The following is a 27,466-nucleotide window of genomic DNA, read 5'->3' on the forward strand; positions in this document are numbered from 1 at the left end:
AATAACAAAAAAAAAAAAAAAGGAATCATTAACACACGCAGCCACACTGAAGGCTCCCACAGGCACAGCAAAAGAACATGAAGCTCAAAAACAGGCAATACCAATCTCTGGTGATAAAGTCAGAAGAATAGTTACCGGTAGGGTAGGACACTATGGCTGAGAGGGCAAAGGGGAATATTAGAGGATGCTAGAAATACTCAGTCTGGTTAATGGTTACCCAAGGATATTTACAGGTCAAAGTTATACTTAAGATTGGGGCATCTTGGAGGAAAACATGAGCTGACTGGTTCGGGCTATCTTGCTTTCCCTCACTCCCTTGAGTCTTGGGTCTCCATGACTCAGGCCGGCCCCTCTGCATACCACCTCCCAGGAGGTTCAGGTTTCAAACAAACCAATCACAAGCTAGTCTAGCCTTCCATCCTGAGATGACTGCCCAGGGGAGGGGCTTGCCTGTTTCAAATAACCCAATCACCCTCTGACAAATGGCCTATAGAGAGGAGGGACAACATAAACATATCTCTACCTAGATGCAGACAACCAGTATCTGAGTCTAGGTGCTCACTCTTCTGTGTGGCCTTTACTTTCCCTTTGTTAAATAAACTCTTTGCTATCTTACTATAACGCCTTCTCTGTTCCCTACTTTTAGTTTTATACTGTTGGAAAATGAGAATCTACTATGCTTGGGCATCAATCTCAATAAAATATATAAAGTAAAAATCTGGTCTTAGCCTACAAGTTCAATTCTAAAACTCCTCCCTCCTTCTCCATTTTTGTCCTTTCCAACAAAGTAATGATACCTGAGCAGCTAGTGTTAGATGGAAAATAGTAATCAAATTTTCAAATGATTTTTTTGGGGGGGCTGGTCATGGGGCCTGAACTCTGGGCCTGGGCACTGTCCCTCAGCTGTTCAGCTCAAGACGAGCACTCTACCACTGGAGCCACAACACCACTTCCAGCTTTTTCTGCTTATATGGTACTGAGGAATAAAACCCAGGGCTTCATGCATGGGAGGCAAGCGCTCTACCACTGAGCCACCTTCCCAGCCCTCCAGATTTTTTTTAAACAAGGCTATAACATTAGATTAACAGTAGGCTGCATTTCAAAGGTGTGCTTCCCCCTTTCTCTTTACCCTATGGGTCTTGGAAGTGGTTTATGTTTTCAGTGAGGCATTGCAGTTTACTAGTCTTCTACAGGGATGCTAGGGAATTTCCACATGCCTGAGAAACAGCGATTTAATGATGCGTGCACATTGTGGGCATCCAGAGAGCCCCAGCTTGAAGTAGTTCTCTCCTTAGAACTATGGCTGGGACTCCTTGCAGGAGGGGCAGGAACAGAGATGGATTCCACTAGTCCCATAGGGGTGTGTGTTGGGGAAGAAGAATGGGAACAGGTATTGATGAACTTATTGTCTTAGCAGCCAAAGGAAGCAGTTCTATTAAAGGAGGACATTGTTTCTGAGGTTTTAGCCACATGGTAAAGTCCTGACAGTTTTTAATGACTTTCCAGGAGAGTGAGAAAGGGTAAACTCAGCAGTCAGCTATTACTCTGTAGCCAAAAGAGTCTCACTGTTAATTAGTTGCTCTCTGGGTGAGTGGGTGGTGGGTGGCAAAGGTCCTCTGCCTGTATTTGAAGGATGTAGCTACCTGGTTAAACATAATAACACCAGGAAGGTCTGTGCCTTATTGAAGTAATAGCTCAGCAACAATGTTACAAGGAATTAAAAAACAGATTGTTTTTTGGAGTTGTTTCCAAATGGAGGGCAAATGAAAAAAAGAACAAAAACTCTGGCTAAAGTAAATACAAAAAAAAAATTGTTTTCAGAAACCACTTGGAGATGCCATGAAGAAAATAAGTGTATAAATAGGAGGCAATTTCCTTTGTGCTCCAAGTTTCTTCTTTGCACCTTTTTCTGGTATGTGTTGGGGGTAGTTTTTGTTGCTAAGGAAATATATTTTTATGAAGAGGGAGGACAGTTGCACTGAGAAAATTGGGAGGAGCCGAGCTAGAGGGGAGAGAAGAAGATAGGAGTTGAAGTTATAAAATACATCAAGGGTTGTGGCGGACATGTCTCTGGGTGTTCAGGTAGCCGTGATAGAAGATTTCCTGAACACTCTTCCCCTGGGAAATCCTGTCCGCCTGGGAAAGCCTAATGTGTCCCCATCGGTGGTTACTTGCATTGACACGGAGCTAGTGGCATTCCGTAGTTGCTTCTGTGTGTGCTCACCTTTGTTAAAATGATAGATACAAGTAAGTAGAACAGTGTGTGTTTGGCATATACAAGGCCCTGGGTTTAGTTCCCAGCACCTCACACAACAACTTTGTTCCTAGGGAGTTCAATGATCAAAGCATCTTTGGTAAAACTCTGCACCTGGGGGTACAGGTAGAGCTCAAGCATAGAGTGTTTGCTCAGCATGCATGAGGACCTGGGTTCAAGCCTCAGCCCTACAGAAATTTTTTTAAAAAAAGAATTCACGTCGTGGCTCCTCTCCCTTCCCCATGCCAGTCTACATTTCTGAGGGTCTCCATTTCTCAAGACAAGTGTTTCTACTCCTTGGATCTGGTGAACAGGAGAGTTTTCCGCCAAGCACGGGGGATTGAACTGCAAACTTCACTAAGGAACATGTTTTCCTCTTGCCTCAAGGGTCACTGAAATGTTGGATACATACCCTTCCCCCTCAGCATCCAGCGCAGCGGCCAGTTCGGTCAAGAGGAGCCCAGTGAGAAAGTGCTGCTGGCGGTACTCAGGAGTCAGGTCAAACATGCTGGCGATCTTCTGGTCCTGGAAGCTGGAACAGGAGCTGGAGTTCTACAGAGAACACAGTGGCAGGCTGTAAGTATGAAGAACTGGAATTACAACACCTGAGGCAAGCCTTGCACCAGCCAGGCCTTGGGAGAGCTAGACAGTCAATGGGTCCTGCGAGGACCCTGTGTGACAGATGAGCAAACCGAGAACGGGTAATTTTGTTTCCCCATTCTGCAGATCTCCCAACCGCTAATCAGAAATGATGAAACTAAAACTCGGTGGAAAAAAATCAGATGTAGTTGAGGGGTAAGAGTGCTCGTTTAGCATACCTGGGTTCAATTCTTACCACCATCCATAGTTGAGGATTAAAATCCTAAGAAAATAGAAACCCTTTTGTACAACTAGCATATGCTAATAAGATGCAAAATAAATAAGTAAAATGAGAAATGCCTCTAATTCTGTAGCTCTGGCTTCTTTATACTGCACTTCTGAAGATCATTTGCATTCTAAGTCTGAATTTGGCTGGCCTGGGAGCTGAACCAGACAGAGAGATATGTTAGGGCTACCAAAAGGCAGTTCCTGCCCCATATTCTCATCAGAAATACTTGAGTATCAAAAGTGAATGATGGAGGGGCTGGGAAGGTGGCTCAGTGGTAGAGCGCTTGCCTTGCATGCATGAGGTCCTGGGTTCGATTCCTCAGCACCACATAAGCAAAAAGAAAAAAGCCGGAAGTGGCGCTGTGGCTCAAGTGGTAGAGTGCAAGCCTTGAGCTGAAGAGCTGAGGGACAGCGCCCAGGCGGAGAGTTCAGACCCCAGGACTGGCAAAAAACAAAAACAAAAAATTTAAAGTGAATGATGGAGCTGTGGCTGGTAGTAGCTCATGCCTATAATCTTAGTTACTCAACAGGCTGAGACCTAAGGATGATGGTTCAAAGCCAGCCCAGGCAGGAAAGTCTGTGAAACCCTTATCTCCAATTAACTACCCAAAATGCCAGACGTGGAGCTAAGGCTCAAGCGGTAGAGCAACAGCCTTGAGGAAAAACAAACAAACAAACAAACTCAGAGACAGTGCCCAGGCTCTGAGTTCAAGCCCCAGGGCAGACAAAAAAAAAAAAAAATAGTGAATGATGGAAAAGGGTGACATTAATGAAGCGACATTGTACTCATAATCCAACTTGTTGAATTCAAATCCTTTGGTACAACTACTGCAATTTAAAAGAAGTGTCTCTAAATCCCCTTGCTTTGATGCGCTCAGGCCTCTGGGGTGCTAACTGCCTGCGGCATCTACCAGAGAAACGTGGGAGGAGGACTGGAGCAAAGCCAGCTTAGGGTGGTCTGATGACTTCACCCGAAGGGCCTGCTATTACGGCATTTGGGATGTTGCTTGTGGGCCCGATGTATCCCAGTTCACACAGACGTTCCTTCCTGAAGCTCACATCTGGACCAAACCAAGTGGCATCAATGGCTAAGACTTCTTTTTCTACATTGGGATGGGGAGCTCTCTTAGTTGCCTAGGCAGATGTGGAATTCCTGGGCTCAGATCATCCTCCCACTCAGCTTCTGAGTCCTAGGACTGGCAGGCATGCCTCTGCAGCTGTTTCTCTTCTTTCCTTCCCTTCCCTTTCCTTCCTTCCTTCCTTCTGCTTTCTCTTTCTTTTCCTTCTTTCCTTCCTTCGTTTCTTCCTTTCTATTTCTTTCTTTCCTTCCTTCCTTCCCTTCCTTTTCCTTCCTTCCCTTATCTCCTTCCATCCTTTACTTCTTTCCAATCTTTACTTCTACTTTCATTCTTTTCTTCCTTCTTCCTTTTTTCTTCCCTCCCTCCCTTCTTTCCTTCCTTTCTTTCTTTCCTTCCTTCTCTTTCTTTCTTTCCTTCTTTCCTTCCTTCTCTTTCTTTCTTTCTTTCTTGTCAATTGTGGGGCTTGAACTTAGAACTCAGGGCCTGGGCCCTGTCCTTTGAGCCACAGCCACTTCCAGTTTTCTGGTGGTTTATTGGAGATAAGAGTCTCACAGACTTTCCACTGGGCTGGCTTTGAACTGTGATCCTCAGATCTCAGCCTCCTGAGTAGCTAGGATTACAGGCATAAGCCACGGTGCCCAGCTTGCTCGCTCTTCCTTCCTTCCTTCCTTCCTTTCTTAGAAAGCCTTTACATTTCTGCTAACATCAAGAAACAGGCAACAGAAATACAATCTAATATTAAGACTGAGAACTATTGCTTGCTCTGCTGAGCTGCTGATTTGGTTCTTACAAATGAAATGAGACTATCAAACAGTATTTCCTTAAGGGTTTTCTACATGACATTAGTCCCTTGAGAAATCAATGGTGGGGAGGGGGAATAATTTCTGGAGTAAAATCACTGCCTGTCACACAAACCTCCTCCTATCTCCTCTTCCATCTCATAAGCACTTTAAATTTGCATGAACATGTTAAAAGCTCTAGATGGCCTATGCAAAGAAACCTGGCTAACAAAGTGTTTCCTAAGCTCGTCTGACTTTGGAACCCTGCACTTGCACAATATCTTAATTGGTTAAGATATTAATTGTTTAATCTTTTCTTTAAGTTTCTTAATTTCCCCAGCATGTAGAGATTCTTTTATAGTTATTCCTTGTCAGAGAGGGAATCCCAATGCTTACCCGAGTCTAGTAAGAAACCAAATTATTTTGCTTGCAGATTATCAGTGAACTTGGTAGAATTTCAAGGTGGCATAACCCACGCACTTCTACATGCACTGATCTGATTTAATCACTTCAATTTTCTTTGAATTAATAAGATCAACATTGGCAGGAACTGCCTCATTAAGCTAATGGGATAAAGCAGAACCAGTGATTCCTTCATTGCTGGTTACCTGGGATGATATGGAGGGACAAGGGGAGGCCGGTGCAGGATCAGCATTCATGAAGAAGAGGCTGAGGTTGAGGTAATGTTCGTGGCTACAGAGGATTCTCAGGAATTCCAGGCGCATGGAAATGAGTGTGGGGAGGTTATTGAGCTTGGCTGAGAGCTGGGAAGAGACGTGAACAGAGGGAAGAAGTGTGCGTTGTATGATAGCTGGAGTTGAGTCTGACAAACACAAAAATATCCTTTCTCTCTCCCATTCCCCGTTCTGCGTTCTGTCTTTTTTCCCTCGAGACAGCAGCTTACTATGTACAGATTGGCCTCAAGCTCCCAATCCTTGTAGCAGCAGAGCTGTGAACCACTCACCCTGTTCCAATCATTTTTCCCCCATTTATTAGTTTCCCTTAATACTTTAACCTAATAGCTATTCCCAGAAGGATTCCTGCCCTGATCCTCACATTTTCAAATCTATAATACTACAACAAGGCTTGTAGAAAATAAACTTGAGGTCGTTCGTCAGGGTAACATTTTATAATACCCTACTTGTGTATGAGATGCTAAGGAGCTAGCCTCACACAGGATGGAGTACAACTAATGGAATAAGACTGAATGACGTTAGTTCTGGGGTGTTTTCTTTTCTTTCCCCCCGCCTCCTTTTTTTGTCTTTTGTGCCAATTGGGGGCTTGAATTCAGGGCCTGGGCTACTTTCCCTCATCTTTTATTGTTGTTGTTGATGTTGTTGTTGGTCATGGGGCTTGAACTCAGGGCCTGGGCATTGTCCCAGAGGTTTTTTCACTCAAGGCTAGTGCTCTTACTACTTTGAGCCACAGCACCACTTATAGTTTTTTGGTGGTTAATTGGAGGTAAGAATTGCATGGACTTTCCTGCCTGGGCTGGCTTTGAACTGTGATCCTCAGACCTCGGTCTCCTGAATAGGTAACATTACAGGTGTGAGCCACCAGTACCTGAGTCTGCTGGGGTGATTTCTAGCTGTTTTACACATGTACCTAAAGCTCTAATTATGGTAGGGCATCTTGAAGGAGCCAGTGAATGAACAAACAATTTTATTTAAAAAGTGGGGCAATTAACACTGACAAACTGTACATAAATTATAAAATATTTGCTTTGTGAAATTCGCTTTCTGATTATTTCAGGGTTCTACAGAGTCAGAATTTCCCAACAGCAATGTAATGCATCACTCTAAGAGGGAAAAGAGCTCTCATATTTTGAACTATAGATCTGGTCAATGAATGGCTGCCTAGGCATTTGATTTCTGTTACGTGTTTGATTGGAAAAATCACACCCTATTGCTAACAAATTTCAATTCCTATGGATGGATGAACTTGTTACTGGGCCAGTACATAGAATCTAGGTGAAGAGCGTGTGAGAGGGTGCCCTCAGGCAGAGGCATGAAGAACGTTCTACAAAGCCCAAGCATGGGTAAGGGCTGTCTAACATGACAGTAGGACATTCCAGCAAATGGGGGACCAGAAACAGAACCCTCAAATCAGAGGCACTCACCTGGTTGCAGTACTGTCTGATTAGGTTAAACACAAAGACACGGTCCATGAGGGAGAGAAGGTCGTACAAGAAGAAAGCCAGGCTGATGTTGATCTTTTCTGCCTGTTCACTTTCCTTGAAAAACAAACATTGCAAACCGATACAGATCATTTTGTACAAGCCCTGGATGTGAACTCCAGGATCCCTGGTGGTAGGAATACTAGAGGAGGCAGGTCCTATTATTTCAGCCACTGTCCCTCCGGATGACATTGGATGAAACAGATTTAAGTCGGAAAAGTATAACTGCCCTTTTGGCAACCATGTCTGTCAGGTCTTTAGGTACTGCCAATATTCAGTCTTCCCTTCTACTCATCTTTTTCCAACTTGCATGTTATAGATGTATATGTATGTATGCATATACGCATATATGTATATATGCACATATATATGTACATTTAATATGTTTGACCTCATTCTCTCCATAGAAGTTTGTGCCCTGAATTTATTACTTCTTTTTATTTCTGTATGTAGTTCAGGCTAGCAATGAATGTTGCTCCTCCTGCGATTTACAGGTGCATACCACGATGCCCAGCTCACTATTTCCCCCTTTGACAAACTAACATAAAATATATTTACTGTCTTCAATGAAACAGATTCTTAAATTTATAAGGATTATTGAAGAAATTCTAATCAAGATAAAAGGTTCAATTTTTAGCTAAGTATTTTCCCTCCCCCCAATTAGGCAGACTTCCCAGCTTAAGAGAGGTCAGTCATACTCCATGAGGTGCATTTCTGCATGAATCAGGGCTGGTTTTCTTTTTAAAATTACTTCTCACTGGGTGCCAGTGATTCACGCCTGTAATCCTAGCTACTCAGGAGGCTGAGATCTGAGGATTACGGGTTTGAAGCCAGCCCAGGAAGGAAGGTCTGTGAGACATTTATCTACTATAAACTCATGCTCATGTTTACGAGGGACTTTCAGATACTTCAGAGTCACAGGGAGTCATCTTTCCACGTTTCTTCTCAGATGGATACAGCCATTTCCTTGGTCACTATTGAAAATATAACTTGAAACTATTTTAAGCTTTGAAATTCAGGCCAAGATGAGCAGTCATGAGATATGATGGAGGTCTGACAAAGAGCATGACTGAGAGACCCTGAGCAGGCTCCCCTGCCCCCACGTAGCCTCTCTCTCCCGGCCTACCCTGGGAGTTCACCTGACTGAATCCCTGCATGGGAAGTCTTCAGTCTGGAACACATGTCACCATTGCTCTGCCTGTTTTCATGACTGCCAATAGGGAGATACTACTGCTGGTCTAACCAAGAGTGCCAAGAGAAAGTACTATGTAAGGAGTCTCTTGAGCCCTTGGTATTATATAAACTCTTATTTTAAAAAAAAAATGGTGCCAGCAATGAGGCTTGAACTCAGGAGCTGAGTACTATCCCTTGGTTTTTCCACACAAGGCTGGTGCTCTACCAGTTGGGTCACACCTCCACTTCCAGTTTTTTCTTGCTGGGTAGCTGGAAATAAGAGTCTCATGGACTTTCCTCTTTGGACTGGCTTTGACCTGTGATCCTTAGATCTCAGCCTCTTCGGTAGCTAGGATACAGGCATGAGCCATCAGCACCTGGCTACCATACAAATTCAATGATAGACACGTCAATAAAGTGTCATAGTTACCTTTTTAACTTACTATTTATACTTTAAACTTTTATTCTGAAATGATTCCAGACTCACAGAAAAGATGCAGGAGCAGCACAAAGAACTCGGACGCATCCTATAACCAGGTCCATCAATGTGTGAAATTTGCATTATGAGCATTCACTCACTCTACCTACATTTTTTTTTGGAACCATTTGTGAACAGGCTGCAAGTATCAGTCTGCTTTATTCTGTAAAACTTCAAGGTATAATTCCTTAGGAGCAGGAGTAATTTCTTCCATGTTTATATTGATATGATTATTTACATGATGGTATATACACTGCAATTTATTTATACAAATTCCCAGTCCAGGTCTAGTGAAACATACTGTATATCATGCATGACTGCATTTTACCTGTAATCCTCTTTTTCAGGAAGCTGAGATCTGAGGATCACAGTTCAAAGCCAGTTCGGGCAGGAAAGTCCATGAGACTCTTATCTCCAATAAACCACCAAAAAAGGCAGAAGTAGAACCATGACTCATGTGGTCTAGAGTGCTAGCCTTGAGCACAAAAGCTTAGGGGCAGCACCTGGGCCCTAAATTCAAGCCCCAGACAGGCATACACTCTAAAGGATTTAGGAATTTACAAGCAAGAGACACAATTTACCTTCTGAGGCTTCACTAAAAGAGCTGCAATTTCCGAGGTGACCACATTGACAATGGTAGTTATGTCATCTTGGAAGCGGTCAGAGAAACGAGTCCTCCGAAAACTGTCACGTTTGTCCAGGTTATGTATATACTCAGCCATGCTTTTCACCTACAGAGGAACAGGGGAAGTGTCATCAACGTGGAGGCTGGTGACCTGCTTGTACAACGTGCCAACTGGGGACAGACTAAAGAAAGGCTTTCCTACAATAGACTCTGACACATGATTGGTGCTGGTGGTGCTGGCGCAGGATTACAAAATACTTCAGAGACACAAATGGTTGTCATGGAAGCAGGAGGTGGGAAGGGTGTCCTCTTCTTGACCCCGAGTCAGGGGGCTTCTTTCTTGCTGCTGACAAAGCCAGGAGCTTAATTCTTCAGCTCCTATGTCAAAAGACACCCCATCCTCTTCTCCTCAGCCTCTACCCTGGGAGGCAGAGCTAGGCTTGGCTCCAAAAAGTATCAGCTGTCAAAGAACGACACAGGGCTATAAAGGAAATGTTTCTTATGGTATTTGCTGCTCCTGAAACTGTAGTAAAGAAAATACAGGAGATGTCAGGCACTGGGGGCTCACGCCTGTAATCCTAGCTACTCAGGAGGCTGAGATATAAGGATTGTAGTTTAAAGTCAGCCCTGGCAGCAAAGTCCATGGAACTCTTGTCTCTAATTATGTGCCAGGAAACGAGAAGTGGAACTGTGACTCAAAGTGGTAGAGTACTAGCTTTGTGCAGTAAAAGATCAGGGATAGTACCCAGGCCCTGAGTTCAAGCACCACAACCAACAGAAGACAAGAAAAAGGAAAAGAAAAGAAAATAGGGGAGACATAGCTCTTCTATTTTGAGTTCCAAGTTGAAAGAGAAAGTGGAGATTTTCCAGAAAAGAAATCTATAGTTTATGAATGGGATGTTTTCTGTTTCTGTAAATTTAAGCTATGTCAATCAATCACTCTATCTATGTACCAATTAGTGACTAGTATAATACCAAGTCAATGACTATCAAATTGTTGTTTATTGTACTTGGGACTGAACTTAGGGCCTTGTGCATGCTAGACAAGCACTCTACCACTAAGCTATGAACCCATTCCCTGGCTCTGAGACACAAAGGGGCTATTTAGCCCAGGCTGGCCTGGAATTAACTCCTAGTCCTCGGGCCTTGCCTCTCAAAATACCTACTATAATTTAAAATATAGATCCTATTTATGTTTTAGACTTCTTCCAGGGACTAGGAGATTCATGAGTAAACACAACCCTCTTTGGTTTTATCAGAAGTTGAGTCTTACCTTTGGTGGTAATTACTGAGAGACCCTGGGGGAAATCTGGAAGGTCTCATGGTTGGGTGCCTATACTCTGCAGTCATTTGCGTGAATTTGTCTAGTCTAAGTCAGAGTTACTGCAAGAAAGAAATGGCCCTGGATGTTGAACTGCTCACATCTGCCCCTAAATTTGAGGCTGGATCATTGCATGGAAATTGACTTCCATTTCCAAGAACTATTTGGGTAGATTTCTGCACCAACAGAAGATTTTTGTTTCTCAGAGAATGTAGGATGGGCATACTGTTTTGTTGTTCATGGAAACAAAGTGAAAACAGAAGGCTCATATAAGAAAAACAGAGAAGTAGTCTTTATGTGTTCCATCTTGCAGATAATGCCATAGTCAGCTTAGGGAAGACCCACGAAGCTAAGACTATATAAGATCTTTGGTATAAGAAACCACCACTTCCTCAGTTTATTCACTGATATGGCCACATCCCGCAGACTTAGTGAGAGGACCTGAATGGTGGTGGGGGCCTGACACCATTTTCGTTTAATAAAAGCATTCTCTCTCGCTGCACTCTTCGCCAGGGACGGAAGCAGACAAGTTCTTTGTGTTTGGGTAACTCCAGCCCTGATTCTCTTCTGGCTGTTCCCCCTCTCCTTCTCAGCCCCATGCTTTTAGAGCTCACTGTGGTATTCAGGGTGTAAGTTTGGCCATCTTACAACCAAATAAATAATTCTCACAATATGGTACTTTCAACTGATGGCCTCTTTTCAGACCTTCAGCAACCTGCCAGCTACTGGGTCTCCAAGCCTGCAGAGAATACTCAGCAGAAATACGAATGGATGTTTGGCCCATTATTTGTAGGTTGAGTTGAGGGCAGGAAAAATTTTTTTCTCCCATATTGGCCTTCAAAGTAGGGGCATCTCTTAAGAACCCCTCAATGCAGTACTTCCTGGCATGAAGGAGTACCTCTGGTCTCCAAGATCTGGCTCAGCAGTTTCTAGAAGCTGCAGGAAGGGGCTTCTTGATTAGCAAATGGGAAATGCACCCCACGTTTGTGCTGGCCAGTTCTCAAGACAAAGTAAGTTGTTCATTAGCACCTGGCCATCATCACAACTATCAACCAGCATCAGTTGGGCATTAAGACTGCCCAGGGTGTGGACTATTATTTCTTTCTCTTCAAGCTTCTGGGAGGGGATGTTATTTTGCTTTTAAGTAACTTTCAGGACCTCAATGATCCACCAAACCTCTTTTCTTTCTTTTCTCCAGTTCACTAGCCGAAGCTCATGGCCACAGACACAGCAAGCAACAGAATTAGGGCTAAAATAACCTAAGGCTGTGGAATATTCTGGCCGGCAGGAGGTGGCTAGAGTGCACTGTGCAGGTTTGAAGGTACAGACTCATAGAAGATTCATGGAGGACTGTGTCTGAGATCAATTTCTTTGTACAGTCCTGGCTGGGGGCTGGTAGTTTCCATCTGCATGGACCACAGCCTTCTCATGATTTCTTGTCCTTCTTTATCTTTGAATGCTGCAAAGGTGTCTGTGTTGGCATCAATGGGTCCCTTGCCCTCCCTTTGGCTTCCACTGGAATTGGCCAATGAGAGGCTCAAGAAGGGGATCAATGGAGAGAATAGAGAGGTTTGGCATCCAGTTACCTCTATTGGCTTCATCCTTGCCACAGTGTGATATGCCAGTGGCAGTGTTTGTGTAAGGCTCGTGCCCCTGTCACGTGGACCTCTTTGACTCCAGCTTTCTCTAGGCCCCAGTTAGGACCCCTGCCTCAGGGTGGTACAAAGAGTATGTGCCTGGCACAGATAAAGTGCTCTGTGTACTTTGGGATGTGCTTCGCTGTCCTTCTTCCCAGATGCCAGCTGTTACTGGGATTGTGTGATGCACAGAGCATGCACCTGCAGAGAATGCACACTCGCCTGTGAAGCTGAGCGATATGGCACCATGGGGAACCACGCGGGTGAGCAATGCTGTGTTCACAGTGGCTGGGAATGAATAGCAATGACAGCACTGCCCTGAAGTTGATTTTGGAATGGGGAAGATCTGGCTTCTCAGTCCTCAAGAAGAAAAGACAGTGAATCATATGGCTTGTGTTTCTTTCTTTCTTTCTTTTTCCAGTCATGGGACCTGAACTCTGGGCCCTCAGCTCTTCAGATCAAGGCTAGCACTCTACCACTGGAGTCACAGCACTACTTCCAGCTTTTTCTGCTTATATGGTGTTAAGGAATCAAACTCAGGGCGTCATGCATGCAAGGCAAGCACTCTACCACTAAGCCACCTTCCCAGCCCATGGCTTATGTTTCTTAAAGCTGATGTTCTTGCCCTAAAACCCGTGAGCTGCCATCACTTGCCCTAACCAACTGGGCTTTCAGGATGCATAACTCTGTGCTGAATGAGTCAAAATTCTCAAGACCTTTACTCTGTGTAGTACTCGAAGCAGAGTTGGCCTAGGCCCATGCATTCCAGGTGAGTTTTGAGGTCACCTGGAAGTCAGGGGAAAATGCACATTGCTTCCTCTTTCTTAATTTCATTTAGTAGTTCTAGAGAGAAGTAAAAAAGAAATCTGTGTAATCCTAGTGATTCAGGAGGCTGAGATCTGTTAAATAGAAAGAGAATACAAGGGCTTGTTGTTGTTGCTGTTAGTTGCAGGGCTTGAGCTTTTCCTCTATACCTGAGCTCTTTTGCTCAAGGCGAGTGCTCTACCACTTGAGCCACAGCTCCGCTTCCAGTTTTCTAGTGGTTACGTACAGATAAGAGTCTCATGGACTTTCCTGTCCGGGCTGGCTTTGAACTGCAATCCTTAGATCTCCGCCTCCTGAGCAGCTTGGATTACAGGCATGAGCCACCAATGCCCAGTTATTAGAAGGGCTTTTGAGCCTTTGGAAGACCTGTGCTTTATCCTCAGTCTATTGAAAATTATTGGAGAGTTTTAAAGAGGGGCGTGCTGTATTTGTTTAATGTGCAAGTGTCCCTGCACATTGGATGGGCCAAAGGCGAAAATGGATTCAGGAAAAGGAAGCGGAAAAATGTTGCAAGTGGCACCAGAAAGAGGAGATGGTGGCTTGGCTGGGTGGGGAACATGAGCGATATGGCAGGTTGGTTGCTAATTGTCGAGGTTGAGTCGAGTTCTGTGGAAGGCAGATAGGAGGGGAGGGATATTTAGATTTCAAGGGCCAATCCCAGATTTTCAGCAGAAGCAGCTCTGTGAACAAAGTGGTCATCCCCAATATGGAGCCACTTAGTGACCAGGTCATTTTTTTTTTCTTGCCCAACGGAGCACACATAGAAACACACAAGGATCTCACCAGAAGCTCAAAGAAGAACCAGGAGTACTTGAAGACTGTTTCTCTCACCATCCCAGTGCTGACCACCATCTGCAGGGCAAGCTCCTCGTGGAAATGCTGAAGAACAAGCACAGAAACCAGGCCTGTAATGTGAGGCTTTGGTCCACCAAACCTCTTTTCTTTCTGTTCTTCTCCAGTGGACTAGTCGAAGCACATGGCCACAGACATAGTGAGTGGTAGGATCTGTGCCAAAATAACCGGAGGCTGGGGAACATTCTGGTGGATAGGAGAAGGCTGCGGTGGCACTGTGCAGGAGAGCTAGGTGGGAAGGGTCAGACTTAGCCCACCAATGAGACCACATTCTCTGGACAGTGCTCTAGGACGGGTGAGCACACAGGCCACACAGCGTGCACCCTGCCCTTTGCCCTCTGAATTTTTTATTTTTTCGTTCATAAAGTTGGTTGGTTGTAGCCATGGTTCTCAAGTTTGAATGTGTATCGGGATCCCCCAGAGAGCTCCATAAGGCACACACATGGCTGGGCACCAAAGCACGGACACTGAGCCAGTGGGTCTGGGATAGGGCTTGAGCACGTGCATTTCCACCGCGTTTCCGGAGCTGATCATGCTGTCAGCCGCTCTTGGAGGACTGCTTATCAGAGAACATCTAAGTCCACTCTAGTCTGGACAATTTTTCTTTGCACAATCCTGCTATGGATTCATGTGGGAAATGTGATCGGAGGGGTTTAGGAGTGGGGCCTGTATATTAACAGACAATCGTGGCTTGTCTCATGACTTCGACGTTCCCGTCTTTCTAGGACAAATGCTTAGGAAATCCCTTATTCCACTTACGTCTTCTACCCTATAAAATCATCTGACTGCTCTATGGAAGAGGGGTGCCTTTCTCATCAATCTTATCTTTTAATTTATCTGGATACTTATTAATGTTCTTGATAATAATAATAATAATGTGTGTGTGTGTGTGTGTGTGTGTGTGTGTGTGTGTGTGATCCTAGGGCTTGAATTCAGGGCCTAGGCACTGTTCCTGAGCTTTTTATGCTCAAGGATAGTGCTCTACTCAAGCCACAGCTCCACTTCTGGCCTTTAGTTGGACATAAGAGTCTCACAGAGGGGCTGGGAAGGTGGCTCAGTGGTAGAGTGCTTGCCTTGCATGCCTGAGGCCCTGGGTTCGATTCTTCAGCACCACATAAGCAAAAAGAAAAAAGCCGGAAGTGGCGCTGTGGCTCAAGTGGTAGAGCGCTAGCCTTGAGCTGAAGAGCTGAGGGACAGTGCCCAGACCCAGAGTTCAGGCTCCACGACCGGACCCAAAAAAAAAAAAAAAAAGAGTCTCACAGATGTTCTTACACAGGCTTTGAACTGTGACCCTCAGATCTCAGCTTTCTGAATAGCGAGAATTATAGGCATGGACCAGTGGTGCCCAGTTTGATGGAGAAGAAGTTGAGGACCAAACATAGAGCTAACAATTCATCTCAGTTTGCTTGATCCTATCTTGGTCTCAAAATGCATCATGGGCACCTAAAAAGTCATTTTTAACTACAACTGACATTTTATGCCTGGTTCATTGTATGGATCATGACTTTTCTCTAGAATTCAAGGTGGAAATGTGAATTACGTAGGATGAGAGTGCTCAGAGATCCTTATGGTGAGGACTGATATGCTTAATGTAAATATGGAATAGATACCTAGATTTCTAGGAGATTCATGTTGTAGCATCATCCATTTATAAGTAAAAACATTAAGATATTAATGTTTTAGCTTTGGTATTTTGGTACAAAATATATGCTCTATCATAAAGCCAAAATATACATCTTGGGGACCTCTTTAGTTCTGGCAAAGCAAGATAATTGGTTATGCCCAACTAAAAACAATGTCTATGAATTTTCTGTGGCTTTCTTTCATCTTACACTTGGTAAAATCTACAATTAATACAGATAACCTCAAGTAAATATTGCATAAATAATAGTTACATTAAAACTACTTGAACATCCAAATATCACTTGTGTGTGTGTGTATATGTATGTGTGTGTGCCAGTCCTGTAGCTTGAACTCTGCCTGTCTGCTGTCCCTGAGCTTTTGTGTAGAAGGCTAGTGTTCTATCACTTTTAGCCACAGCTCTACATCTGGTTTTTGCTCCATAGGCTGGCTTTGAACTGTGATCTTCAGATCTCAGCTTCCTGAGTAGCTAGGATTACAGACACAAGCTACCAGCACCTGGCTTTAAATATTACATTTTTACTGTGGAAATTAAAAGTTCAAAGTCAACCCGAAGCAAAAAAAAATTATAACGATTGCTCTTTTCAGTCCTTTAAATCACCTAGAGAATACAATAAACATACTACCCAATTTATGAATTCCTAAGGTTATGGAAATTAGAGTCATAAATATTAAAATTAGAGATCTACTTAGCTAAATCAGAAGACAAATAGAAAATCTTGGCACAGTGTTCTCAAATTACTCCCATTACTAGTCAGGTCAGGTTATCAATTGATTGCCTTTTTTTTCTTTCGGTAGGTTAAATGCCAGTAACCTTCATATTTGTGAGCATAAGTGTTTGCTCTTGACTTTTGAGAGGCTGCGCCATCTGGGACGGGCATGGGGTTGAGTTTTAATCTAGCAGGTGGTCAGCGATGCACATAACTTGCTATGTCTCCATCTTCCCAAATAGGAAAGACAAGCTCGCTCCGCCCGCTTCAATGTTAGCCTCTGGAAATAGGTCAGTCTGACTATCAGAGTCTTATGGCAGGAAGAGATTAGACAAGGCTAAGCGGCTTCTTAAAGTAATTTATGCTGCTTACTAGGCAACATTATTACCAGAACACCTTGGTCCAGAGGTTATATAAAACAGCCAAGCAGCAAAACTCTGTTTGCTGAGCTATGAAGGAAACATTTGGGCTCCCTTACACTTCCCCCTGAAATGATTTACTTTTGGTTATTTCAGATCAAATAAGGCAATTGCAAAATCAAACATGACCTTAAGGAAGTCAGGCTGGAGGCAAAGAGTGTTTTTTGTTTTGCCGATCCTGTGGCTTGAACTCAGGGCCTGGATGCTGTCCTTGAGCCTCTTTGTGCTCAAGGCTAGCTCTCTACCACTTGACCCACAGTGCCATTTATGGTTTTCTGATGGGTAAATGGCGTTAAGAGTCTTTCAAACATGGCTTTGAACCATGATCCTCAGATCTCAGCCTCCTGAGTAACTAGAATTACAGGCATGAGGCACCAGCACCTGATTTGGAGTGGTTTTCTTTTAAGGAAGGAAAGTGGTGTTTGTACCCAGTTCCTGCAGAAGGTGCTTCGACTGCTAAGTTTAGGGTAGTTGACCAATCAATGCTTAATCTGACAATATCTTTCACTTTTATACATAACTCTTGGCACCTCCCAGCTGACAGAACGGGGCTGCATTCCTGCAAAATCCACAGTGCAAGGCCCAGTGAACCTTCCCTCCTTCCCTCCTCAAGGCCAAAGGTTCTGACCCTCCAAGGGTTGGCATTTCCTGTCTTGCTGGCTATTGCAAATGGTGGGGGACTTACTGTATGCAGTCAGCACATTTGGTTTTGTAGTAGTAGTATTGGGGATTGAACTCGGGGCCTTACACTTGCTCTACTGCTTGAGCCACGCCACTTAAGCATACTCAATAGCTTAATAAGTAGTTTAAGCATAAGCATAAGTCATTTTCTGTATGAGTTACTTTCAAGGCAGGGTCTCACTTTATGCCCAAGCTGGTCTGGGCTACCTACTCCTACTAATACTTCTTCATGTTGCTAGGGATGACAAGTGTATCCTTCTTTGTGTAGTCCTTACAATTCCTTCCATAGCTGGCATAACAAACATGTGCCACCAGGTATAAGTCAGTGGTTGGAAAAGAATCTCACAAGCTTTTATGCACATATGGGTCTTGAACCATCATCCTCTAATCTCTCTCCCAAGAACCTAGGATTGCATGATATTCTTACTGGGTGCTGCTGGCTCACACTACAATCCTAGCTGCTCAAGAGGCTGAGATCTGAGGATCATGGCTCAAAGCCAGCCTGGGTAGGAAAGCCTGATAGATTCTTCAATTACACACACACACACACACACACACACAGAGCTGGAAGTGGAGGTATGGCTCAAGTGGTAGAGCATCAGCCTTGAGGAAAAAAGCTAAGCTACAGTGCTCAGGCCTTGAGTTCTATAAAGCCCTAGTACTGGCAGGCAGGCAAACATGCACACAAACACGCTTGCTCGTGCGTGTGTACACATGCACATGCACGCACACACACACACACACACACTCACACACACACACGCACACACACACACACACACACACACACACACAGATTTTAATAGATGCTCAAGACCTCAACAGAAGTAGCTACTCTAATAGTGAGATGCTGGGGTTGCCTAGCAGAAGAGGAAACTTGGTAACCCAGCTGACTTTCTGTCCGTCTGTCTGTCGGAGCACATCAGCTGGGACAATGAGGAATTTCATTGGCTTAAGGAATTCCCCACTTCGTGAAGTTTAAGTAGGGCTGATCATAAAGAGGAAGCATTTTCACTGTACTTCATACAGTACTGAAATAACTTACACCTAATTATTGGCATTCACTTTTGGGAAGAATGAATGATCCCTATTTCTCAATGTGGTCCTTGGAAACTTGTTAGGAAAACACATTCTTGGGCCCCAGCTCAGATGTACTGAGCCAGAAACTTTGGGAATAGGGTCCAGCCAGTAGTGTTAAGAAGCCTTCTAGGTAATTCTAATATAATGGCTAAGTTTGTGAGCTATTGATTGAGAATGTAAATGGCTCCCAAATGAGAAAATCATGGAAGAGTTTTTATGCATGCCTTGTGCGTACCCCAGACTATCTAGGCAGGAACAATAGATACTTCGATAGCATCCATTTTCAATCATAGGCTCAGGCAAATCCTTATGGGATTATCCTCACACTGTCCTGCTCCATACCTTTTTACTGGCTGGCCTTGGAGCTGCCATTGAACTTGGAACATCGTTATTGCCAGAACCATAGTAAGACATCCGGCTGCAGTTGCGATCAGACATCTGAAACACATAAACCACAACCCAACAGTCATACTGGAAAAGGGACACACTGGAAAAGTCAGCCAACTACCTGGAAATGCCAACCTCAGAATACACTGCTTATGGATTTCTTACTTTTTTTTTTTTCTGGTTACAGAGGTAAACTAATCATCACATATAAATATAGAACAAAACAGAGCAAATTCACATTTATTTTTGATTGCTCCTAAGATAATCATGATTAATAGTTTGGAATGTGTCAGCCTATAAAAGTAGTTACAAATTGGACACCAACGAGTCTCCTCAATAGTCTGTCTCTGACTTTATTGGGAGAGAATGAAAAGAAAAAAATGTGGGAACAGTGTCTCCTGGAGGCTGAATGTGGTACCACATCCAATCTCCTAAAGTAACAAATTGTCAAAAATTCCTTCAGAAACAAAGATCATGCCCTTTTGTTTTGGCTGGACAAAATCATCTACCCTTGCTACAAAACAATTAGAAGAGTGCTAGGTCAGTCTACACAACTCCCTTGATTTTCATATCATGCTTTCCCAGAGCTGATTAACTATGTATGTAATTGAGAATCACTAATAGACTTATTAAAGGAAACTATAAAGATCAGGGCTGTCAATTCTAGCCACAGGTCACTTTCCTGAACAATCAGAAAATGGTACCATTCAAGGGGCCTTAAACAGGAGTAGGAAGCATGGGAGCTGTTTAGAGCCAGCTCTAGCTCTTGGGGGGGGGGGGCTCACTTAGAGCACCGTCAGTTTCTGTGCTATGAATATTTCCACCATGGATGATTTCAACTTGTCACTGTGATGTCTTGGAAAATAAAAGCCAGAAGAGTTTCAGAGTAGCTGACTATTATATGTATACAGTAGCCTTAAGAACATAGAAAAAATGTTAATGCAGTAAAAAGGCAGGCACCAGTGGCTCATGCCTGTAAGCCTAGCTAGTCAGGAATCTGAGATCTGAGGATCATGGTTTGAAGGCAGACCAAGCAGTAAAGTCTTAGGATTCTTTTTTCCAACTAACCTTCCAAAAGCTGGAAATGTAGCTGTGGCTCTCATGTTAGAGCTCTAACTTTGAGCAAAACAAGCTAAGGGACAGCACCCAGGCCCTGAGCTCAAGCCCCAATACTGGCACCAAAAACAAGAAAACAAAAGAAGTAAAACAATTAGAAAGGTATGAGATACAAATGTTATTTTTAAAAATAAACCTTTAATTTTGGAATATTTTTTTGGTGCTAGGATAAAACTGAATATAGAAGGCAGATATTACAAACAAAAAAAAAGACTAAAAAAAACTTGTCTTGCCATCAGAAAAAATTAAAGTGATTTTCTTTTTACTCCACTGCAAACAAAACTCATGGTATTCATTGACTCCAAGTGGATAAACCAGCTCTGTTCTCAAACTCTCCTAGTTGCATTCACTAGTTCAGAGCAGATCCTGAAGTAGGAGTTTTACACCTTCAGAATTGTTTCCAGTGGGTTCAAAAGAAAAGATGGTTGATCATGCCTGCTCAACATTAAGACTCCAACCAATGCAATGGACACCAGCAGTAGTTGCTCCGTGTGGTTTCTTCAAGTTCCGATTGTAAAATGAGAAGGATTTTGCAAAGCTTCACGTTAGCCGGAAGTTCTACAACTCACACTATTGTATCAAATTTCCCAAAACAGCTACATTAAAAAAAAATTTGTTTTGAGCATTGATGTTCAGATATCCTAAACATCCCGATTTGACTACCATACCTTGGACATCTGCATTAAAACATCACATGGGAACCCTAGAAACGTGCATAATCATGTGTCAATGGAATACACCACAAGTATTTGAAGCCCCACCTTTGAAGACATGATGTTTTTGACTTCCTCGTCCGCAGCACAGTGGGTGCCCGCCAGGTCTGGATTACTACTGCTCATCACCCTGGCCTGCAGCAGCTTTGAGTTCACAGCTGCGGCGGATGTCCGTCCATACGTGTGGTAGCGAGGGTCAGAGAGAGATGTGGGTCCACCTGCACAACATCCGACAGACAGAGACGTGTCCACAGACAGAGAGGATCAGAGTCACTTAGAGATTATGAGGAAGACCTGAACAGGGAAAGCGGGCTGTGGACTGAGACCCGATCAGACTAAGCCTTGCATGAGAACATCATTATTACAGCCTTCTGGAGACGCAGTTAATGTTTTAGAGGGGAGGTAAATGGCACCGGGCACTAGAGGAGCTGTGGAAACTGGAGACCCAGCCTGGGCATCACCCTGTCCCTGTCCCTGGGGACTCAGGCCCCAGGAAAGCCACAACTTTTGAGTTCTCCACAAAAGCTATAAATGTGAACTCATTGCGCAATAGTCAAATGGGTTATAATCTTGTAGGTCATGAAGCAAAGTCACAGGAAACTCCAGAGGTACTTGAGTCTTAGGATAAATAAACCAAGTCTGTCTACTAGCATCACAGGTTTGTAAAAGTCCACTGAAATGACTGTTGGACATGACAGAGATTGCATACTAGTTAAGTCCCGTTTTTCGGGGTGCAGTTCTGTGAGCTCTGTCAGTGCCAGTTTTTCATGTCACACCGCCCAGAGGTGCTGGCTTTGATTATCTACATATGTAATCAAGAAGAATCATTCATAGCTGATTATTACCATTTCAGAAGTTTACTTGGCGGGAAATGGAAAAGGGATTTTTTTTTTAATGAAGAGTTTATGCAAATGCAGTAATGGTACTTACTAGACACTACGCTGAAAATGAACTTGTAGTGCGGGGATGAGAAGAAAAAACTGGGAGAACATGAGGGAAGGGGTGACAATGACCAAAAAGAAATGTAGCCAGGTGCTGGTGGCTCACTCCTGTAGTCCTAGCTACTCAGGAGGCTGAGATCTGAGGATCATGGTCTGAAACCAGCCCAGGCAGAAAAGTCTGTATGAGACTCTTACTTCCAATTAACCACCCAGAAAATCAGAACTGATGCTGTGGCTCAAAGCAGTAGAGTGCTAGCCTCGAGCAGAAGAGCTTGAGGACAGTGCCCAGGACTTGAGTTCAAGGCCCATAACCACCACCACCACCACCAAAAAGAAATGTACCCTACCTGACTTATGTAACTGTACATCACCTTCATAATAACAATTTAAACAGTTTAAAGAAAGGAAAGTTTAGGGACCGTTGCTACCACTACCACCATGTATAGCTGCGATTTTCCTCATCATTATTGCCCTAGAATTCTAGGCAGTAGTCAACACTTATTAATTATTTAAAGAAGGATCATAAATTATTGGGTAAGCAGACACAAGAGAGAGGAAAACAGGGAGGAAGAAAGATCTAGAAAGAAACTTCATTTTGGCACTTCGGTCTTATACTCTGAGAAGCAAAACTGAATTTTCGGACATGGTGTGTTACTTTGAACTACATGGCAATGGGGTGGAGTTGGGGTACCCTTGGCCCCTCTCCCCTTGAGCAGCCCTACCCGACTTGGAAACATCCCTGTGCAGCTCAGGCAGACGGAAGACGTAGTACACGTAGGCCGCCAGCAGGCAGTTCCTCCCGTGCTGGTCCTTGCTCAGGTCCTTGCTGTTGTGCAGGCTGTTGGCAATGGCCACCACAGACTCGAAGGCGAACTGGGAGAAGTTGGCTGAAGAACCGAGAGGTACATGAACCTGAGGGGATAGCTCTCCAGGCTGGCGATCGTGAATCCTGACAGTTGATCATCACCTGAACTAAGCTGGCTCAGCTGAGGATGGGGGAAGCCCCCTGAGCAGGGGAGCTTGAGTTCACTCCAGCCATCTTGGCTCCGCTGACTAGACATGTCCACATCCTCTCCTTTTATCTACCGCCTCCTTGTGGGCAGGAGGGTTCTTTACAATCAAGACATGTCTGGAGTTATAAATTGGGGTCTGTAGGCCAGTTTTATCAGCATCCATGGGAATCTGTCTGACATGTAACTGGGAACACACAGCTTCCGAATCTGCAACCCCAAGAAGATTCCCGTGAGCCTTACAAGGCTGGTGGCTCACGTCTGTAATCCTAGCTACTCAGGACACTAAGATCTGAGGATTGAGGCTTGAAGCCAGCCTAGGCAGAAATGTCCAAGAGACTCTTCGCTCTGATTAACTAGCAAAAAACTGGAAGCGGAGGTATGGCTTAAGTGGATCACCAGCCTTGAGCAAAAGCCAAGTGAGAGTATGAGGCCTTAAGTTCAAGGCCCAGTACCAAGACAACAACAAAATGAAACAAAACAGAAGATTTTTTGACAGCACACAATGATTAGAAATGAGCTGTCACACTGTACAGACTTTCTTTTTCTTTTTTCTTTTTTGGTACTGGTCCTGAGGCTTGAACTCAGGACCTGGGTACTGTCCCTGAGCTCTTTTGCTCAAGGCTAAGTATTCTAGCCTGTGACACTGTGTCATTGTGAGCAACACTGTGATTCACAGTGTCACTTCAGTTTTCTGGTGGTTCATTGGAGATAAAAGTCTTACGTATGGATTTTCCTGTCTGGGGTTGGCTTCAAACTGTGATCCTCAGATCTCAGCCTCTTGCATAGCTAGGATTACAGGCATGAGCCACCAGAGAGCCCAGTTGTAAGATTCTATTTCAACTAACAAGCCAGGTGTGGTGGTGTACAGTTGCAATCTCCAGTACACAAGAGGTATAGGTAAGAGAATCGCAGTCCAAGGCTGGTCCAGGGCTGAAATACTAGACCTTACCTATCAAATAACTAAAGCAAAAGGGGACTGGAGACGTGGCTCAAGTGAAAAAGTGGTAGAATGCCTGGCTAGCAAGCACAAGGTCCTGAGTGTAAGCCTCAGTACCTCCAAAAATAAATAAGAAAGCCAATAAAAGAGAAAGAAAACCTCTCTGTTGGCCAAGAAAACAAATATGTCTTAGAGGCAAATTAAAGCTATCAATTATCAGGAGTAGTAATTAGTATGTAAGTATATTTGACATATTGCCTATAATCATTCAACGAAGGTGATCAAAACAACAACATTAAGAACTCTATTTTATTGTTCTCTTTCTTTCTTTTTAAATATTCAGTCCCAACAAACCACAGATTCTGAATCTCTTGAACTCACACTATTAGTGAAAAGGAGGCCGGGGATGTACCTCGGTGGAACCCTTGCCTAGCATGCACAAGTCCTTGAGTTTGACCCCAGAACCACAAAAGAACAAATAAACAAAACTATCAGAAGAAGCTGGGTACTGGTGGCTCACGCCTATAAATCATCCCAGCTACTGAGGAGGCTGAGATCTGAGGATCATGATTCTAGGCCAGCCAGGGCAGGAAAGTCCATGAATGAGGCTCTGATCTTCCAATGAACCAACAAAAAGCCGTAAGTGGAGCTGTGGCTCAAGTGGTAGAGCACTAGCCTTGAACAGAAAAACTCAGGGACAGAGTCCAAGCCTCATGACTGGCACCAAAAAAAGAAAAATATATCAGTTCACATTGCCTCCCATCTCACTGAGCGGAGTACTCCCTATGGGTCCTCCCTGTCCCCCAGCCTGGCCTTCCTCCCAGCCCTGCACAGCCCTACCTGTCTGGCCAGCAATGACCATGGGCTGCACGGATAGCTGGAAGAGCTTGTCCAGCACCAGGTGCAGGAAGAGCACCAGCGGCTCCAGGCGGGAGGAATTCAGCCAGATGATGCTGAGCTTGAGCTCATGCTCCAGCGTGCTCTCACTGATCTTCTGGTCCAGCACTCGGATGGGGAAGGTCATCTGACTCTCCAGGGAGTGGCAGAGGATGAAGAACTTCTCCAGGTGGTTGTCCTGAGAAGGCAGAAGAGCATCATGGGAGCTGATCCTGTCGGTGTTTACCCAAGGACGTATAAACACCAGGCTTCAGCGAGGTACGTGAGCAACTTCCCAGCCCATGTTTCAGATCACAGGTTCTAAATCACACACCCACTGCCTCGTTACCAAGGCAACAAACTGCTTTGTACACAAAATAGCACCTCTCAATAATTACTACCCGACGAAAATCCTGATTTAGCCACCAACACGAACCCCAATAGGCTTACAAGACTATTTACAAAGAGCCAAAGGTTAATTTGTTGTTGTTGTTTTATCCCCAATGATCTTGTTTGTGTGTTTTGCTGGTCCTGGGGCTTGAACTCAGGGCCTGGGTGCTGTCCTTGAGCCTCTTTGTGTCTAAGGCTAGCACTCTACCAATTGAGCACCACTTCTGGCTTTTTCTGAGTAGTTTATTAGAGATAAGAGTCTCACGGACTTTCCTGCTCAGGCTGGTTTCACCCCATGATCCTCAGATCTCAGCCTCCTGAGTAGCTAGGATTATAGGCACAAGCCACCAGCACCTGGCTTCATTGATCTTTCTTCATTGTCCTGGGGCCGTTTCTCAACTGCCCTCCTCCTCATTATTAGCCTCCTGGGTCCACTTTGTTTTGCTATTGTGTTCCTTACCTGGGTGTGAACAGAAGAGACAGCTTGCACTTCAATATTAAATACCCCCTTATGACCTTCGGCCCACTTAATAGGGAAATTCTGCAACGGGACTTTCTGTGGCAAAGAAGAAAACAATAAATACAAAGGTTAGCAATCCAATCCCTTCTTCTGAATTTGAGTCACATCAGAGTCCCACAGATAAACCACTTCCCCACCCCCAACTCTAACTTGACAGCATCAGGAGCCTTGGGTTCAAGTTCAGTTCTCTGCAATGAACTTGTTATTTTGCTTGGACAAGTCAATCTTCCTTGTTGGGCTTTAGTGTTCTCAGGTTCCACTGTTCCCAACAGAGAGCTGAAATAGGTAATCTGTCTCTGAGCTCCCAGGACTCAAAATAAAGTCATTTCCCATGAATCACAATCATTGGGACCAAGTGTAAAATATCTACACATGAAACTCCAATGCATTTGAATACTGGTTATTGCTTCCCCAAGTAGCAGTCCTGCTTGGCCTTTGCTTCTTCAGTAAATGAGTTATATATGCCTCCTTTATGCCATGTCCTTATCAATGCCTTTGTAAGCCCAAGAGGCAGTTTTTGGGCCTTAACGTACCCTTGGAAACAATTCCTTTAGACATACCCCAAGGTGTTGAGCATGAATGGCCCAGCCTGGGTTTTGTGTCTCTTACATTCTTTTCTTTTCTTTTTGAGGATGGTATTTGGAGTCTGTTGAACTCAGGGCCTCACACTGGCTAGATTGGTGCTTTTACTACTGACTCATGCCGCCAGCCCTACTTTTTTGCTGGTTATTTTGCAGATAGAATCTGGCAAAACTTATCTTCCTGGGCTGACTCTGAACCTCCATTCTCAGATCTCAAAGCCTCCTGAGTAAGCTGGGATTACAGGCCTGAGCCTCCAGCACCCAGCTTGTTACTCATTTGAATGGAAGAAAGCAGGTTGTGTTTGCAAAGGCAGAATGTGTGCATGGGAGACGAAGGCCTGCAGAACTAGCTAGGGTGAGCCAAACTGGATCCAGGGTAGGCTCCGGCCCCTAGACACGTTCTGTTGGGTCCATAGTGTGTTGGAAACTTGTAAAATTAGTTGCTAGCATTCCAAAGTCAGACACGCTCATATGTTGCTCATTTCTTTTGAGAAGTAGAAGATCCTATACCATCAGCCCTGGACCCCCACCTGGCCCCCACCTGCAGAGCAGGGCAGCAGCCAGGATGTTGGGAAGAATGGAGAAGCCCCAGCGAGAAGAAATTCTTCCAGGGTCAGTTCACCTACAGTGTTTAGCAGCCTCCTGAGGACACTAGAATGGGAACCTTCCATACACATTTTCAGCTATGTAGTAACCACATTAAAAAAAATAGGGCTGGGAAGGTGGCTCAGTGGTAGAGCGCTTGCCTTGCATGCCTGAGGCCCTGGGTTCGATTCCTCAGCACCACATAAGCAAAAAGAAAAAAGCTGGAAGTGGCACTGTGGCTCAAGTGGTAGAGCGCTAGCCTTGAGCTGAAGAGCTGAGGGACAGCGCCCAGGCCCAGAGTTCAGGCCCCGTGACTGGACCCCCCCCCCCCCAAAAAAAAAAAAAAGTAACCAAAGATGAGGGACAAGGCCCAGGCCCTATGTTCAAACCCCAGTACTGGCACACACACAAAAAAAGATAATAAAGAGGAGAATGTAAAAAATAATTTTGATGATATATTTCATTTAACTCAATAGAGTCAATATTTTCTATCAACATGTCATCAGTATCAAAATTATTGACATAGTTCACATTGTTTCCAATACTGACTTTTTAAGATCCAGGGTCTAATTTACTTTAACTGATTCATTTTACAGTACTGAGTTTCAACTCAGGGCTTGGTGCTTGCTAGGTAAGTGCTTTACCACTTGGTCCTTGCTCCAGCCCACAGGACCTTGTTTCTACTGGCTCACTTCTGGGTATAAACCAGTCCTGACTTCAGACTTGTGTCTGTCCAGCAGAGAGGCTGCAAGGTGCCTACTGAGAACTTGAAATGCCCGTGGTATTGTGATGATGAAAAGCAGTCTGGAT

The 27,466-nt window shown here is 44.3% G+C and overlaps 1 protein-coding gene across 3 annotated transcripts in view; it reads right to left on the reverse strand.

Annotated features, from left to right (window-relative positions):
* Positions 1-27,466, reverse strand: part of Dock8 (dedicator of cytokinesis 8) — a 180,370-nt gene that overhangs the window by 46,213 nt on the left and 106,691 nt on the right. For 2 of the 3 annotated variants that reach the window (XM_042699401.1, XM_042699403.1), the window contains 10 exons: positions 25,431-25,526; positions 24,545-24,779; positions 22,477-22,641; positions 20,862-21,031; positions 18,940-19,035; positions 13,998-14,093; positions 9,388-9,537; positions 7,099-7,212; positions 5,588-5,743; positions 2,667-2,806 (listed from right to left, as the gene is read on the reverse strand). In XM_042699401.1, coding sequence (XP_042555335.1) covers positions 2,667-2,806; positions 5,588-5,743; positions 7,099-7,212; positions 9,388-9,537; positions 13,998-14,093; positions 18,940-19,035; positions 20,862-21,031; positions 22,477-22,641; positions 24,545-24,779; positions 25,431-25,526 — 1,418 coding nt within the window. The remainder of the gene's footprint in view (positions 1-2,666; positions 2,807-5,587; positions 5,744-7,098; positions 7,213-9,387; positions 9,538-13,997; positions 14,094-18,939; positions 19,036-20,861; positions 21,032-22,476; positions 22,642-24,544; positions 24,780-25,430; positions 25,527-27,466) is intronic. The other variant, XM_042699402.1, reaches the window with a different exon arrangement.

Source organism: Dipodomys spectabilis, unplaced genomic scaffold, assembly GCF_019054845.1.
Source record: "Dipodomys spectabilis isolate Male_0828 unplaced genomic scaffold, ASM1905484v1 ptg000241l, whole genome shotgun sequence".
Taxonomy (NCBI): domain Eukaryota; kingdom Metazoa; phylum Chordata; class Mammalia; order Rodentia; family Heteromyidae; genus Dipodomys; species Dipodomys spectabilis.